At 43.4% G+C, this 16,047-nt stretch overlaps 1 protein-coding gene across 1 annotated transcript in view; it reads right to left on the bottom strand.

Annotated features, from left to right (window-relative positions):
• hspg2 (heparan sulfate proteoglycan 2) overlaps positions 1–16,047 on the bottom strand; it is a 473,886-nt gene that overhangs the window by 279,114 nt on the left and 178,725 nt on the right. Inside the window, 7 exon segments of the mRNA XM_067970061.1 lie at positions 29–38; positions 490–634; positions 2,741–2,872; positions 3,846–3,965; positions 6,316–6,573; positions 9,296–9,424; positions 15,876–16,036. Coding sequence (XP_067826162.1) covers positions 29–38; positions 490–634; positions 2,741–2,872; positions 3,846–3,965; positions 6,316–6,573; positions 9,296–9,424; positions 15,876–16,036 — 955 coding nt within the window.

Raw genomic sequence — 16,047 nt, 5'->3', positions numbered from 1 at the left:
TAATTATGTACCTCACTGACTTAATTACAGTGTTGGCGCTGTTTAGAGACACAAGTCCTCAAACAGCATAAAAGGAAAAGCAAGTAACAACTGAGAGTCTGTACCACTGTACGACATTAATCAGGGCCAGAGTGATCTCCTGGACTCGTTTTGATCGTCTAAGGGAGTTGGAGAGGAATTTCCCAGACTTTTTTCCCTCTAATTGGCCTGGGTTTTTATCTGGTTTTTTGCCTCTCCCAGGAGATCACATGGTTTTGGGTTGGGTTGGGTTGGGTTGGGTTGGGTGGGGGGTGTATATATTGTGATACACAAGGCATCGCAGTTGTGTGGGACAGGCTGGATGGAGCAGAGGGTCGTTTCCTGCCTGTCATTGTTCGTACGTTGGTAAAAGTGCTCAATCTGCACCAGCTGGGATGGCAGTGCACAGCCTCGCCAGCCACATAACTAACGTTTGCAATTCAACTGACTCACGGACCATGCAATATTTACCTGCTGGCCACAGTGATGTGACCCCAGTTCAATCTCCATGTGATGATGGGAGTCGGAACACCTGCTGCCACACAAGTGAGGGTCACGGTAGCACCACGTTTCACCAATACAGTTTCTTCTGGTGGTGTGAGCACCTGAGGAGGAGCTGCAAAGAGTAATGTTTAACGGTGACTCGGTTATCCTGCAGAATCTCTGAGGCAATTTTTTGTTCATAGATTAAGAATGGCTTCAAGTCAAAACACAAAAATCTTTAAATAAATTGATCTCCAGATGGCATAGTTGCAAAGACTGGGAAGAGGGGGGTACATGTCATTATTGGCTTCAACAAAATGTTGCATCTACGGCAGAAGCCTGGCTCAGAATGTCATGGTCTCAACTCTAGGACTTGAGTGCATAATCTAGGCTGTCACTTCAGTGCCGTACTGAGGGAGCACTGCACTGGTTAGGGCTCATCTGGAGTATTACATAGAATGTGCAGCACAGACACAGGCCATTCAGCCCAACTGGTCTATGCCGGTGTTTATGCTCCACACGAGCTTCCTCCCTCCCTACTTCATCTAACCCTATCACCATATCCTTCTATTCCTTCCTCCCTCATGTGTTTAACTAGTTTCCCCTGTAATACATTTGTTAGTCACCTCAACTACTCCTTGTGGTAGCAAGTTCCACATTCTAACCACTGTCTGGGTAAAGAAATTTATCCTGAATTCCCTATTGGATTTATTAGTGACTATCTTATAATTATTGTCTCTTAATGTCTTTTGAAGTGGCCTAGCAAGCTACTCAGTTGTAAAACAATTGCTAAAGGCGTCCCACCACCACCACCTCCTCTGGGCAATAAAAACCAACCATGCCAGCACTGCCCATATCCCATGAACAAATGAAAAAAAACAAAAACACAAGTTTTGTTTCCTTCCCAATGCACCAGGGTCTCCTAAAGCAAATCAACAGGTGGATGCAATGACAATGGCAACAAGCCTCTCACAGGTCTGTTGTCTTCAGATAGACAATCAATGTAAAAAGCTGAAAGGCAAACATTCCAAGCATGGTCCATTGTAACTAACTACACTGTGTTTAAATGACTGATCAATGGGCATGAAACCGTTTTTTGATATTTATTTTGGAATTGAAAAGCAGCTGGAGACAATGGGACTGAGGTCAGGTAACTCAAGATTTGGATACCAACAGGCAAATCATGGGAAAATAGGAACAGGAGCAGGCCATTCAGCCCCTCGGGCCCGTTCCGCCATTCAATTAATCATGGCTGATGCACCTCAACTCCATTTACCAGCCTTTGCTCCATATCCCTTGATAACAAAAATCTTATCTATCTCAGTCTTGAAACCTCCAATTGACCAGGCTGTGATCACATCATCAGGCAGGTTCAGCCCATAACCCACCGCCTGATTCATGATCAGAAAGCCTACCGCCTACCCCAGTGAGTTCCCATTCTCGACTGTGCTGTGATGGGGGAGGGGGGGTGGGTGGGGAGGATGGGATGGCAGGTAGAAGCCCACATGGTTCCCCAAAAAAAGAAGGGGCGGTGACAGGTAAATGAGGAGAAAAACAACATGACAACAAACTAACGCTAATTCAGTTCCTCCCAATTGGACACAATCAGTCCACCTTTCCCCAAATCATTATTATCTCCTTCCTTAAAAAATACCAAAACTCATTATTTAAACCATATTGAAACCATTTTACTGAAGATAATACCTGCATTTATGCAGTGCTTTTGAAATGTCTCAAAGAGGGTCATGACTTTTGTTTTAAATGGAGTGCACTGCCAACATAAACAGATGCTGAACCCCACCATTAATGAAGTTAGCAGTATAAAGGTTACACGGAGTTAGATGGTCTTTTGTATGAAATACCTAAGTACTAGACAGTATTATTAAATCAACATTAAACACACTTTTGCAGCTACAATACTTTTGTGTTTAAGTCAGTATTAATTTCTGTTTCATAGAATCATACAGCACAGGAGGCCATTCAGCCAGTCGTGTCTATGCCAGCTCTTTGAAAGAGCTATCCAATTGGTCCTGCTCCCCTGCTCTTTCCCTATAACCGAGCAAATTTCTCCTTCTTGAAGAATGCCAACAAAACAGGTAACATGAACACAGCTCTCAAAGCGACAGTTCCAAGAAAGCTTCAATATCAAACTCGCTTCCCTGAGTTTAAACGTGGCCAATAAAGTAAATTACTTGGGGTGACACAGCTTCTTTACATAACGACAGCGTCGGGGACTTACTGCATCCAAATTCATCCGACCGGTCAGGGCAGTCAGCCTCCTCATCACACTGGTAACTGGCAGGGATGCACAATCGGTTCGAGACACAGACAAACTGCTCAGGAGCACACATATCTCCTGGTCCTTTGGTAGCTGAAAGATAACAGAACATGCATTTATTACAATTCATTTACTGGAAAGGAGTTTGATCAAATCTTGCTGCGTACAGCCTGGTCATGGTTTATAACTTGTTCTCCGAGATAAACATAAATATTACAGAGACAGAGACAGAGAGTGAGTGAGTAATTAAACAAAAAGTTCCACGACACTCCCATTATCTTCTCTCGGTCTGGATGGAACAAGCTTTTCCTTAGCAAGTCATAAACGGTCACTAAATTCGAGCCAATATCCTGCCAGGTCAGTTTAATTGTAGATTTCGATTTAATATATGAGTGACCACCTGCTATAGATCCCTTTGGCATTCAAAGGTTCTTCCTTCTGTGTCCTAAGGTTCGACATTTTATTAACTAGAGTTTCATATTCACTTGCTTAGGAAGGCATCGGCCTGAATTTTCCAGTTTAACGATCTGCATTAAAATAATACGGATCAAGAAATGTAGGCCATAATCACCAAATGCTTCTCTGTGGAATGAACCTCCGGATTGCTCATTCACAGTGGCTGATTGTCCCTTCATCTGGTTGAAAGTCTGCTTATTTCCCCAGCAGTAAAAACGCTGACCCACATGCAGAACCTGTGCTGGGGTCAGGTTGAACGATACAATGCCGATGGCGGGCACCCTTCTAAACCCGCCGGGAACCTGCTACACATTCTCTCTGTCTACAAACTGTAATGTCCAGGCTTCAAATCAAACTCAAGTGGAAATAAAACGGCTTTTGCCCAAAGTAAATTTCTGAGAATGTGGTAGACCCAAATCATTTGCATTTAATTACATTTTGCTTAATTAGCATCTTATTACGGTGACCCACTTCCCCCAAACCAAAATTAACCCGAGTACAAAGAGCTCAGGGTAGCTTTAAGCACACTAGCTAACAACACGTGCCAACATGTAATTTGTTTTTGGGGAGGGGGATAGAAACGGCCGATCAGTACTTTCCGCTGACTTACGACAGTATTCCTCATCGGAGCCGTCTCCACAGTCATTGTCGCCATCACAGCGCCACAGCTTCAGGGCGCAGCGACCATCCCTACATTTGAACTCATTGGGCTCGCACGGTGATGGTGTTCCTGGGGAACGAGAAAGTGACAAAGAAAAACTGAATTCACAACTTCCAATTCCAAAGCAATTCCTGAGCTGTGCTTTTCAAAACTTGTCTCACCAATACAATTAGATCTGCCGCTGGATGTCCCCTGGCTTTGCCCATGGAAACGGAGGCGGGGGCAAACTACAGTTCCCGCTGAGTGCATTAGTGATGCTGTAGGTATAGGTATGGGGATCTGCAGCTTCTGGGGCTTAGGTGGCTCCATCTCATGGCAGAATTGCGCAACTGCAGGCGTGACGGTGTGTCACAGAATGGCAAAGTCCAAAAAAGGAGTGTGCAAAATACATACTAACTTTAATATACTGTACAGATTTATGAATATAAACACGTGAAGAATAGTTTGGACACCTGAGTGGGTAAAATGGAGCTTTGTGGTGTGGTGAGATACTGAGCAGGGACAGCAGGAAGATCCCAGTTTCAATCCCTGATTCAGTGTTAGTGGATCTCAGTTAGGGTATCAGTGGGGTCATTAAAATTGGCCTCAGTAGCCTTGGGCTAAAGACAGAAAAAAATTAACTGGAGATTTTTTCTTCCCCCCAGTCCTAACCAGTGAGCCCTGCTGGCGAGTTTTGTGAGTGTGTGTGGTCAGAGTGAGCGGAGAGGGTCAAACTTAGCTGTGAAGGTCCCACTCATGGTCGACTAGCCTGCTGACACTTACCATGCAGGTTTGGATGAAAAACGCTTGCTTGAATGATGTATCAGAGAGTTCCTGGCACCCATAGCAGTGCACTTCCAGACTGAATTATTGTTATCTTTCAGATGAGGCATTAAACCGAGGCATAACAGATCCTCTTGCACTTTTCAAAGATAAGCAGAGGAATCTTCCAATGTCCTGGCCAACATTTACCCCTCAATCAATACCACATAAAAGCAGATTAACTGGTCGCTCAGCTCTTGGTGCTTGTGGGATCTTAATGTGAAAGGAGTCTGTGGCCCCCTTTTCATGTCTAACAGCAATGTCTACACTTCACAAGGCAGTCACAGCCTAAGGACGGGAGTGGTGCTGTATAAATGCAAGTTCTTTCAGGACTGGGGAGAAAGCGAATGGTTTGGCTGTGTCTCGACAAGTTTTTAAAGTGCAAATTCCTCAAACGATGTTTTCAAAAGGCCTCCAGCGGATGGATACTTCTGCCCTCTCCCCTTCAAGCACACGGTCCTTGTCCCTGCAGTTTACCTAACCTCTTATCTCAGGGTCTTAAGGTCCCAGGTGCTGATTCAAAGACTCTAAAAAGTTAGAGACCGGGCAGATCTCTAGCTACCTTTAGTTTTTAATTCAGTCTCTGATGGTCTTTCCTGGTGAATTGAGAAATGATTATATATAGGAACTACAGCTGGGAGTGCATCACAAGAATTGAGGGGTCCAGGGGATGTGGAACTATGACAGAGATGCTCAAATAGTTCACCAACATGTAAAACACAGAATGTGTTCAGAGCTTCAACACATCCAGACAGTAATACCAGAACCTCTGTGGTTATTTTTCTCCCACTCCAATTTTCTATCCTTTTTAAACCCCCTCTCCCGTGCCAACAACAACTTGCATTTATATAGCGCCTTTAACAAGTAAAGCGTCCCAAGGCGCTTCACAGGAGCGTGAAGTGTAATCAGACAAAACTTGACACCGAGCCACATAAGGAGATATTAGGACAAACTTGGTCAAACAAGTAGATTCTAAGGAGCATCTTAAAAGGAGTAGACAGAGGTGGAGAGGTTCAGGGAGGGAATTCCAGAGCTTAGGGCCTAGACAGCTAAAGGCACAGCCGCCAATGGTGGAGCGAAGGAGATCAGGAATGCACAGGACAGCAATTAATTTGAAGACAGAAATTCATGCAAAAGTACAGTCCCATACACAGCAGCAGCCATGCATTTCTACACCATAGAAACCATGAGCCTGGACAGAAATGTCATTGTGGTCCAACCATAGTGGCCATCACAACATAGCCTGACCCTGTCCCTTCCCCAATGTGCACGCATGGAAACTTTCAAGAATGCTTCATTGTAACTATGACAGTCATATTTGCACACTTGCCAGGAGGGATCAGAGGTTAAAAATTAGAAGTGGGAATCACGACCAACTTTCTGCACTTTAGCCTGGGAACACCGTAGCAAATGGCAATTTCTCCACTGCTACTTATTTATCAGCACATTGTAACGGTTAATATCTGCAGCATCCAGAATCAATTTGTTGTTCCCTTCTTAGTTTGAAAACAGCTACAAAAATAACTAGAAAAGTAACAAATGTTCTTAAAGCTCTCACCCTCCGACAAGGACACAGCCTAATAAAAAGTGCTCAAGAAATTCTACATCAGGTACTCACCACAGTCCAGTTCATCGCTTCCGTCACTGCAATCCCTTTCCCCATCACACAGATAGTCCCTGGGGATACACTGCCCGTTCTGGCATACAGCCTTGTCTACTGGACAGGGTCTTGGAACCTTCCCAACGGTAGAAACGGGTGCTGTGGTAACCAGGGGCCTCATCGTTCGTCGCTCTGGTTGGGCCGTGACAACGGCTGGTGTTGGGGTGGCTGGGGGTGCTCTCGGCCGAGGACTGGGAGTTATATCTACCATGGGTTCTGTAAAAAGTAAAATACAGATGTGAGAACCAGTGCCGGCAGAGAATCCATCATGTCTAAAGCTTTTCTTACAAGACCGGGAAGTCATTTAAAATTTTACTCTGACGATTCAATCTTAATATTTTCACCTTGGATACAATTGATATTTTACACGTGAAATTATTGGGGATGTAAATCAGTCTCAGGCGAGAGCGCAAACCGGCAATAGATAATCGGCCGCCCTTTTTACAACCCATTCAATTTTTTTTCCCATTGACTTCAATCGAGCAGGGTGTAAAACGGGTGGCCAATTAGTTATCGCCCGAGAGGGATTTATACCCCATTAATTCCGTTACTCACTCATTCATAACTGCCAGTAGACAAAGATCATGGGGGCGGGGACAGGAAGCTGACACTCTCTAGGTTTGCTCTTGTCTTTTGAAAGGAAATATCGGGGGTGGGGGCGGGGAGGAGTGATCAAGTTGTAAAAACGCATTATAAAGTGGTGAGAAAATACATTTTGAAAAGAATTTACAGCAAGTTGAGGCCACAGGCCCCTAAAATGTGGCACTTTCCCCTCCCTCAGTAACAGGCTGCCCATAGGTTTTGGAGATGAGTATAAGCAGCTGTAGAAAGGCAGAAGTTGGAACACTGAGGGAACTTTTCTTGCCGATGGGTACGGATCGGCTAGAGAGCTCCTCTCTCAAGTCTACAGTGTAAGTAAATGCACCAATGACACCTACTTACACACAAATGTATTTATGTTTGATATATAGGGAGGATAGTGGGGGGGGGGGGTAGAAAGAGGATGAAAGGAACTGGGACATTCCAAAGCCAATTTTCTTCCCTGTGGGTTAAAGCACTTGGTACAACCTTAAATGCACTTGAAACACTAAAACACTTAAAGATTAAACAGCATTTTTCAAGAGAATGTATTAGGAAAACATTACTTCACAGGAGAGCAATGAATATGAAAAACCCTTTGCTCATGTGAAAATATCTTGGTTTTTTTCCCCCTAGGGATGTGGGCATCGCTGGCAAGGCTGGCATTTATTGCCCATCCCTAATTGCCCTTGAGAAGGTGGTGGTGGGCCTTCTACTTGAACCGCTGCAGTCCGTGTGAAGGTCCTCCCACAATGCTGTTGGGTAGGGAGTTCGAAGATTTTGACTAATCACTCCCAGTAACACTGCTCCACAATACGAGAAAAAGCAGGACGCTTTTAAATGAAAATTTATCTCTTATAAATGGAAAGTAGTATATTTCTTTTCAATCAGAAAACATGAACATCATAACTTATTTTTTTAAGAATTAGTCCTAGAAGCAATTCTTACTGCTCTGTGATGTGGATTTTATCCTTACTGTTCCTTCTCCAGGATGGTTATAAACAGATAAAACCCACCAACACCACATAGCAGCACCACAAATGAAGGTCACCAGGTAATTGCTGGTGAGTTTTGAAAAGCCCACGGGCCCTTCGACTTGGTTTCAGAACCCCTGTCCCTCCAGTATTTTCAGCAGGACTGGCAAAAACCCCAAGATCCTCAGCAATGTACATGATGGAGGACAATATCTTGAGCAACCAATCAGGTCCCTCCAACCGTCACAGTTGACCCATTTGAGATTAACAAGGGAGAAGCCAAGACATTTGAGCTGGATTCTGAAAGTAGTAGCTGGCCCCAATGAGTGACCAACCAGAGCTTAACCAATCAAGCGAGGCCACAAGATGATATCCAAAATGGCACTGGCCAGTTGACATAAGAATACTTTCAATTTTCTAAACAAAAAATTGAACTCAAAATCAACCCAACAAAATCCCAGTGGGCACTGTGGACTGCAGAAGAGAAGCAAGCTTGGATGACAAGAGTGATGTGTGTTGAAGACCCAGCTTCTGGGTTGCTGGTCCATACCTAGCGTACCCAGTGTACTCCTCCTTTCAAAAAAAGGTAACACATAAAAATAATTGAAAAATGTTCATATGTGGTATAAGTTTCTCTACTTTGTTACACATCCTAACTTGATGGGAACAATTTTTATCATATGGCTTGCACTCCATGCACTCATTTTACTCAGCTCCTCTCCCCCCATCTTAATGTGACTGAAAGCCATTGCTTAGCATTCTTCCCATCTCTCTCTCCATTTCCAATGTGAGTGCAATTTTGAGTTAATGATACAGGCCTTTGGATGGCCTTGGCCAATGTGACAGAACTCCCAAAAGGAAGACATACTATAATTTAATAAGGTTTTCAAAATCATGAAGGGTTTTGATAGAATAAATAAGGAGAAAGTGTTTCCAGTGGCAAAAGGGTCAGTAACCAGAGGACACAGATTTAAGGTGATTGGCAAAAGAACCAGAGGCGACATGAGGGAAAAAAAAATTACGCAGCGAGTTGTTATGATCTGGAATGTATTGCTCGAAAGGGCGGTGGAAACAGATTCAATAATAACTTTCAATAGGGAATTGGAGAAACATTTGAAGGGGAAAAATTTGCAGGGTTATGGGGAAAGGGACTAATTGGATAGCTCTTTCAAACAGCCGGCATAGGCACGATGGGCCGAACGGCCTCCTTCTGTGCAGTATCATTCTCTGATTCTACGATAATAAACAGTTCTGGTTATTGCTGTGATGGGCAGTGACTCCCTTATCATGGCAAAGATTGGCACAATCCCAGCAATCCTCAGAGGAAGCAGCACCTGTGCAATAAATTCCAAATTCTTCCATGTTCCGACTTAGTGAGCTCTTACCACAGTTATCTTCGTCAGACATATCTTTGCAGTCAGCCCTCAAGTCGCAGCGATAATCAATATCGACGCACTCGCCAGACCCACAGGAAAATTCATTGCTCTGACACTGGCGAGGTATGGGCACCGGCACTAAAAACAAGGGGACAATAAAATCCATTCAAACAAAACAACTTGTAGCATGTGTTATCACACGCCAGTAAATAAACATCAACAGCTACAGGGCCAAGTGTCAGTTGGAATAAGCAGACAACAATCTTACCTCAATCCGAAGGTTGTGGGTTCAACCCCACACGATTTAGGTGAATGCATTATTTCAGTGAAATTTTAGTGCAGTACTAAGGGAGTGCTACATTGATGAAGGTGCTGTCTTTCAGATGAGACATTAAAATGAGGCCCTGTCTGCATACTCAAGTGGATGTGAAAGATCCCATGGCACTATTCGAAGATAAGCAGCGAGTCCCCCTGGTGTCTACGTAAACCGTCCCCTTCTGACCAACACCACCAAGAACAAATTAGCTGGTCATTCATTCGTTGATTTTGGGATGTTGCAGAATGAAAATCAACTGTTTTGTTTACCTACATAACTTCAAAGGTAATGGTTGTAAATTGCTTTGAGGCATCCTGAGTTTGATCTAAGGTGTTATATAAGTGCAAGTTGTTTCTTAAATACATGTGACCTTTACTGTACAGCCACCTTAACACTATACTGCACTCATATAACTCCTCCCAGGTCAGAGAGAACAGTCAGGGAATTTGCTGTATTTCACCACTGAATTACATAGAATCTACAGCACAGCCCAACGGGTCTGTGCCGGCATTTATACCCTACGTGAGCCTCCTCCCACTTTCATTACCACTTCCCATCCTGCCCCCATGTCCTCTATTCCTTTCTCCTTCATGTATGCATCAAGCCTCCCCTTCAATACCACCTGCTGCAACCACTCCACGTGGCAGCAAGTTCCACATTCTCACCACTTTCTGTATAAAGAAATTCCTCCTAAATTATTTATTTGATCTGTTAGTGACTATCTTATATTTATGACCCTTTGTTCTGGACTCCCCCCACAGTTGGAAACATTTTCTCTACATCCACCCGATCAAATCCTTTCATGATTTTAAAGACCTCTATCAGGTCGCCTCTTCGTCTTCCCAACCTGCTCAATCTTCCCTGATAGTTGCATCCTCTCAATTCTGATAACAGCATCGTAAATCTTTTCTGCACTTTCTCCAGTGCTTCAATATCCTTTTTGTGATATGGAGACCAGAGCTGCACACCGTACTCCAGGTGTGGAGTAACCAACGTTCTCTGTAAATTTAACATTCCCCCCCCCTGCGCTTGTACTCTATTCCTCTAGAAATGAACCTCAATACTTTATTTCCACTCTTTATGGCCTCATCAACTTGTGGTGCTACTTTTAGAGATTTATGTATCTGTATTCCCAAATCTCATTGCTCCTCTAGCCCATTTAGTTTCCTACCTTCCAAGAAATTAGTGGCCTCCTCATTCCTCCTACCAAAATGAACCAGCTCACACTTTGCTATATTGAATTTCTCCATTCATCTGCCCACTCTGGCATTGCTTCATTAGGGCGTCTGGTTTCAGACTGTGATCCTGTTCATGTAACCTCAATATTGTAACCTAAATGTCATCAGCTGTGAGCGATTCCTTCAGATTTTCTAGTGCCTCTTGAAGCCATCTTTGAAATCCCTCAGGAGTTGGAGATTCTAAAAGGCATGCACAAGGAATCTATATCTTGGATCAACTGAAGGTAAAAAGCATCTTCTAATTTTCCCTCTCCTGAGACAGCCTGGTACATGGTGTCGAAACTGTAGCCAGCAGTCTGAATTCTTCATTTAGTACAACACGCCTAAACCCAATCTTTGCAACTACAACTAGGAGTAGTTCCACTTTCACTAGTTCAGGCAGGATGTCAGTTGTGGTGCAAAGTGGAGAGTGATTTTATTCGAGGGCTTGTTAAGTGGCTTTGGGCCAATGCACATGGACACCGATCGTTCCTTTTCATTATTACCTCCATTGAAGGGACATAGGGGTGGATTCTCATCTGTACTACCTGTGCAGGGCAGAGAGTAAAATTGGGCGAGGAGGATCGGAATGTTCATAACAGGACCTACACCATTTTAATTCCATTCTAATAAACGGAATGATAATTGGCCAGGCTCCATTATAGGTCTGTGACGCTCCCGCCCAATTTCTCCCTCCGCAATCTGCCCAGGTGATACTTTATGACAAACATCTACTCCATAGTCAGTACAGACACAGTCCCTCATTCAGGACAAGAACTTTCATGTCCACAAGTGCACTGATGTGCTTCTTGACAAGTTTTGCTTTTAAACAGCTATGGGTAGTTTGCTGGCTGCCAACTGCACGTGGGACCTTGGGATCGGCTTGAAAGTGTAGAGCGCCTTCATCTTTCATCTCTCCAATGAAGACTGTTTTGAGAGTTTTCATGAATGAATCAGAAGAACATTACGATGAACCAATGTCACAAGTTGGACATGTTGAATGACTAACAGCTGGAACAGACCTACATCCACTTGCCACTAAGTGGAGCTCAATGTTGTGTTTATTGTTCTAGGGGTCTTTAACGCTGACTTTGCCCTTGATTTCTGTTTGTTGATCCTGAGCGGTGAAGTGTTAGAATCCTGAAGCATTCTGCTACTTGGATCAAACAACCTCTAGTATTCATTCTCAAGTATGCTGTAACGATTCTATGATTCGATCTCGAAGGGATAAAAATTTGCAGGGTTACGGGGAAAGAGCAGGGGAATGTGACTAACTGGATTGCTCTTACAAAGAGCTGGCATGGGCTTGATGGGCCGAATGGCCTCCTTCTGTGCTGTAACGATTCTATGATTCGAAGTCCAACAACGACTGACACCACAGGCTAGCTGTTGATGCACGATGCTGACACTAAAAGCTTGCTTAAAATTTGCTGGCATACTGGACTTCTATAGATCCAACAACTTCAACTGGGAGAGTGAACCTCCACCTGAGTCACCAGTAGCTGTTACATGCCTTTGTTCCACTTTCTGGACTTTTCACACTTGCTGTGAAATGGTTCTATCTCCGCATGTGTTACACCTCCAGTCCCCAACAGACGAGGTTTATTTCTTTCTGAGGAGATGTTTTCAATAGTTTTTACAGTCTACTTCAGAAACTTTCAAAAGCTTCCTGGGCTTCATACCCGGGATCATTTTCTCCTCACTAAATACTGCATTTCTTTGAGTTTTTACATCTTTCAGCTGCTTTGCTGATGATTCATTAACTTTCCACATGTTGGTGTAAGTTTTCAATGTCTGCTTTGGTTCTTGTTTAAGTCCCTTCCTAGTATCATTGTTCTCTATGTCAGTAAGTACTCTGTCTTTGATTAGGCTTTCCTCTAGAGACCCATAGTTGCACAAAAAAATCCAAAATGCAGAGGCTCACTGCGTACAACTAGTATTTCATCAGAACCTGGATCACAACTGTTGAAAATGTAGTGTTTGTAGTTTTCAACTGGTTCCCCCAATGGACTTGTTTCATCTTGACAAGCTCATCACCACCATCAGTCTCAATCTCATCTGTCTTAAACATCAAATATTTTCATTGCCTTCCTGCCAATATTGGTAATGTTAGTGGTTGGGACATCTTTTAGCTGTTTCAGGAAACAGAATGCAATCTCATAGTCGGCCCAATCTTTCCCAATTGCTGGCGTGCCATTTCTAATTTTGCTGCGAGCGGCACATTTTGTCAAACAGGCATCAAAATCTCTGGATTTGGCTGCATTCCCAGTGCTTAGCATCTAAACTTTTTACTTTAAACGACTATACACCTAACGCAGTAACACACAGCTTCTGGCAGGTCCTCTTTTTCATTTGCATCCCCTTATAAAATGTGCTGGTAGAGCCAATGAGTTACTCCCATTTCGAACACCATACAGCATCTATTATTACATGTCGGTCAGCGGCAGACAGCAAAGGTTCAGAGCTAAAGAAGCCAATGCTTCACTGGGCAGCCAGTTTAATTCCACACCGCAGTTACCAATCAAAAAAAAAACTTCCAGGACCTCACCACTGGTTTAAAAGCTGCAATTCAGCGTTAGTACAGAATGGACACAGGTTATCTGGGACACTGGTAATACAAGTGAGATAATTTTATTGATCAGACACTGCACGTTTATGTAAATGCCTCCCGATTCTGGTGTCAGGGTGTGATCAGAGCTCAGCTGACTGAGAATCCGTGAAGGAGGGAGTTTCACTCTGTTTTGTTTCGGAATCAGTTCAGGCCTTCGTACCCGATTTACACACTACAAAGCGGTTGTGGCTTTGTCCCTCGCTAGACTTGTGGAGCGTGAATGCACCCCAAGATAATTAATTATGAAGCAGATTCAATAGTAAATTTCCAAAGGGAATTGGATAAATACTTGAAAAGGAAAAATTTGTAGGGCTATGGGGCAAGAGCAGGGGAGTGGGACTAATTGGATAGCTCTTTTAAAGAACCAGCACAGACACAATGGGCGGAATGGCCGCTTTCAGTGCTGCATAATTCTATAATTCTAATATAATCATTGCACTGTAAGTATAAATGGGCTGTGGTTTGGACACAGATTTGTGCCTACAACACCTCATACAGCAAAGTGTTCCTTTTGGTCAGCGCATCATGGGGTGTCTAAACTTTATTTATTTATTTATTAATTAAAGTCAAATCAATGTATAAAATTCAAGTCACAAAATAAAAGCAATATCTGGTAAGCACAGCACACTCGTAGTAAACCACTGTGTCCAGATTGAAAAATTACTTAATTTAGACCGAATAGGAAATAAAAAATCCCCTCCATTTCCTAACATTATAGGCTGCAGCTGCTCAACAGGAAAGTATTCAATCCCAGAACAGCAATTAACAGTAAGAGCATTTTATACAAAAGATGTAACTGTCGTGAGCACAGACCCTCCATTTATTACCAAGAGCTCACAGTCAGTCAGCCCATGGATGCTGCTTCTTATATTTCCATCGAAGCTGGCAGAGGGAACATTGAATGAAACAGAGTCGGCTCACAAGGGAACGGCATTTTGTTCCCACCAGGGATAGAAAATCAAACTAAAATGAACCTAGCAGAAGAATAGCGGACGTGAGGTTTGTCAAACTCACAAATAACGTGATGTTTGACATGCTCCAGCTTTTCATATCTTCAGCATTTCAGTTTGTTTTGAACGACTGATCTTTTGCAAGCTCTTTTAACGCTCACCCCATTTGTGATGAAATTTGGATGGGCGAATATTTCCGTATTTTCAACAGAAAGTTGAATTTAATGTGACACCAAAAAGGACCTTGAAGGCTCAATGTCAAATATTAGGTGGCTGCTCAAATGTTCAATTCAAAGCCCTGTTCTACAGGCTAAGGAGTCACAACGGTTTTACAGCCTGGTAATGCAAAGCCATTTTTTTGTGCTGACACTCCAGTGTCAATACTGAGGGAGTGCTGCCCTGTTGGAGGTGCGTCTTTCAGATGGGACATTAAACTGAGGCCCCGTCTGACCTCTCAGGTGGACGTAAAAGATCCCATGGCATTATTCGAAGTGCAGGGGAGTTCTCCCCGGTGTCCTGGCCAATATTTATCTCTCAACCAGCATCACAAACAATTATCTGCTCATTATCATACTGCTGTTTGTGGGAGCTTGCTGTGCACAAATTGGATGCCGGGTTTCCTACATCACAACAGTGACTACACTTCAAAAGTACTTCATTGGCTGTAACGCGCTTTGGGACGTCCTGAGGTCATGATAGGTGCTATATAAATGCAAATTCATTCATTCTCACTGCTGGCTTAGTTAGTGCAGCCCTAAAGCACACATCTGCCTCCAATCCAGAAAGAATTGGCATTCCGGAAGTGCCAAGGAGATGGCTGGAGAGGCAAACAAAAGATTCGCACAGCAGCAGTGTTGGGTGATCTTGGGGTTAAGGCACGTTACTGGAGCAGAAAAAGGTGACCGTACACCTGTCTGTGTTGAGCCGGGCACATTAATAAACAATGCTGACATTAAAAGAGAAAACAAAATGGTTGATTCCCTAATGATGGATATCCCACATTTTGATAAATGTAAAATAAAAACTTTTTTTTTAAAAAATGCACTGGAGGAAAATAGGTTTTGTAATTTAAAAAAAAACACAACTCGGGAATGGGGACCCAGAAAAAAAAATCTCAAACTGCCTTCAATATTCCTGTAGGTGCACACTTATGCCACAGGACACTCAGCACTCTACTCTGTGAGCACATGCATCGGCATCACTCCAAGAAGGACACGGAGAGAAAAAGTCAAAACCGACAGACACATCCAGGAAATTCTCAGCCCCGAATAGTGCGAACTATGGCAACTGGACTTCCCCCTCAGCGCTGCAGACTATAATCCTCATACTCTGGTACAGGTCCAGAATCTATCTGGGTGAGATCTGCACTGGTTCTACTATCAGAATTGTTTTTTCCCTAATCTTGAACATCCTGATTTTCAGTTCCAAGTCAGTGCATCTTTTCTTGACTATCCACATGGACACACCAACTAATCTCCGAACAAATGTTAAGTACCTATTCCCAGACGCCGGAATGAGAAGCCTGCAACTGAGGTTTCATAAGGACCGATGGATCCACTCCTCACAACCGAGTACACCACCTCTCGAATCTCCACATCATTGTTGTTTCCGTCAGATCCAACATCCAGCTCCACAATCACATTTTCTTCCACTTCCCTGTAAAGTTA

The sequence above is a fragment of the Heptranchias perlo genome, chromosome 32 (genome assembly GCF_035084215.1).
Source record: "Heptranchias perlo isolate sHepPer1 chromosome 32, sHepPer1.hap1, whole genome shotgun sequence".
Classification (NCBI taxonomy): Eukaryota; Metazoa; Chordata; class Chondrichthyes; order Hexanchiformes; family Hexanchidae; genus Heptranchias; species Heptranchias perlo.
The sequence above is the reverse complement of the archived record's forward strand: the minus strand, read 5'-3'. Positions and strand labels throughout refer to the sequence as shown.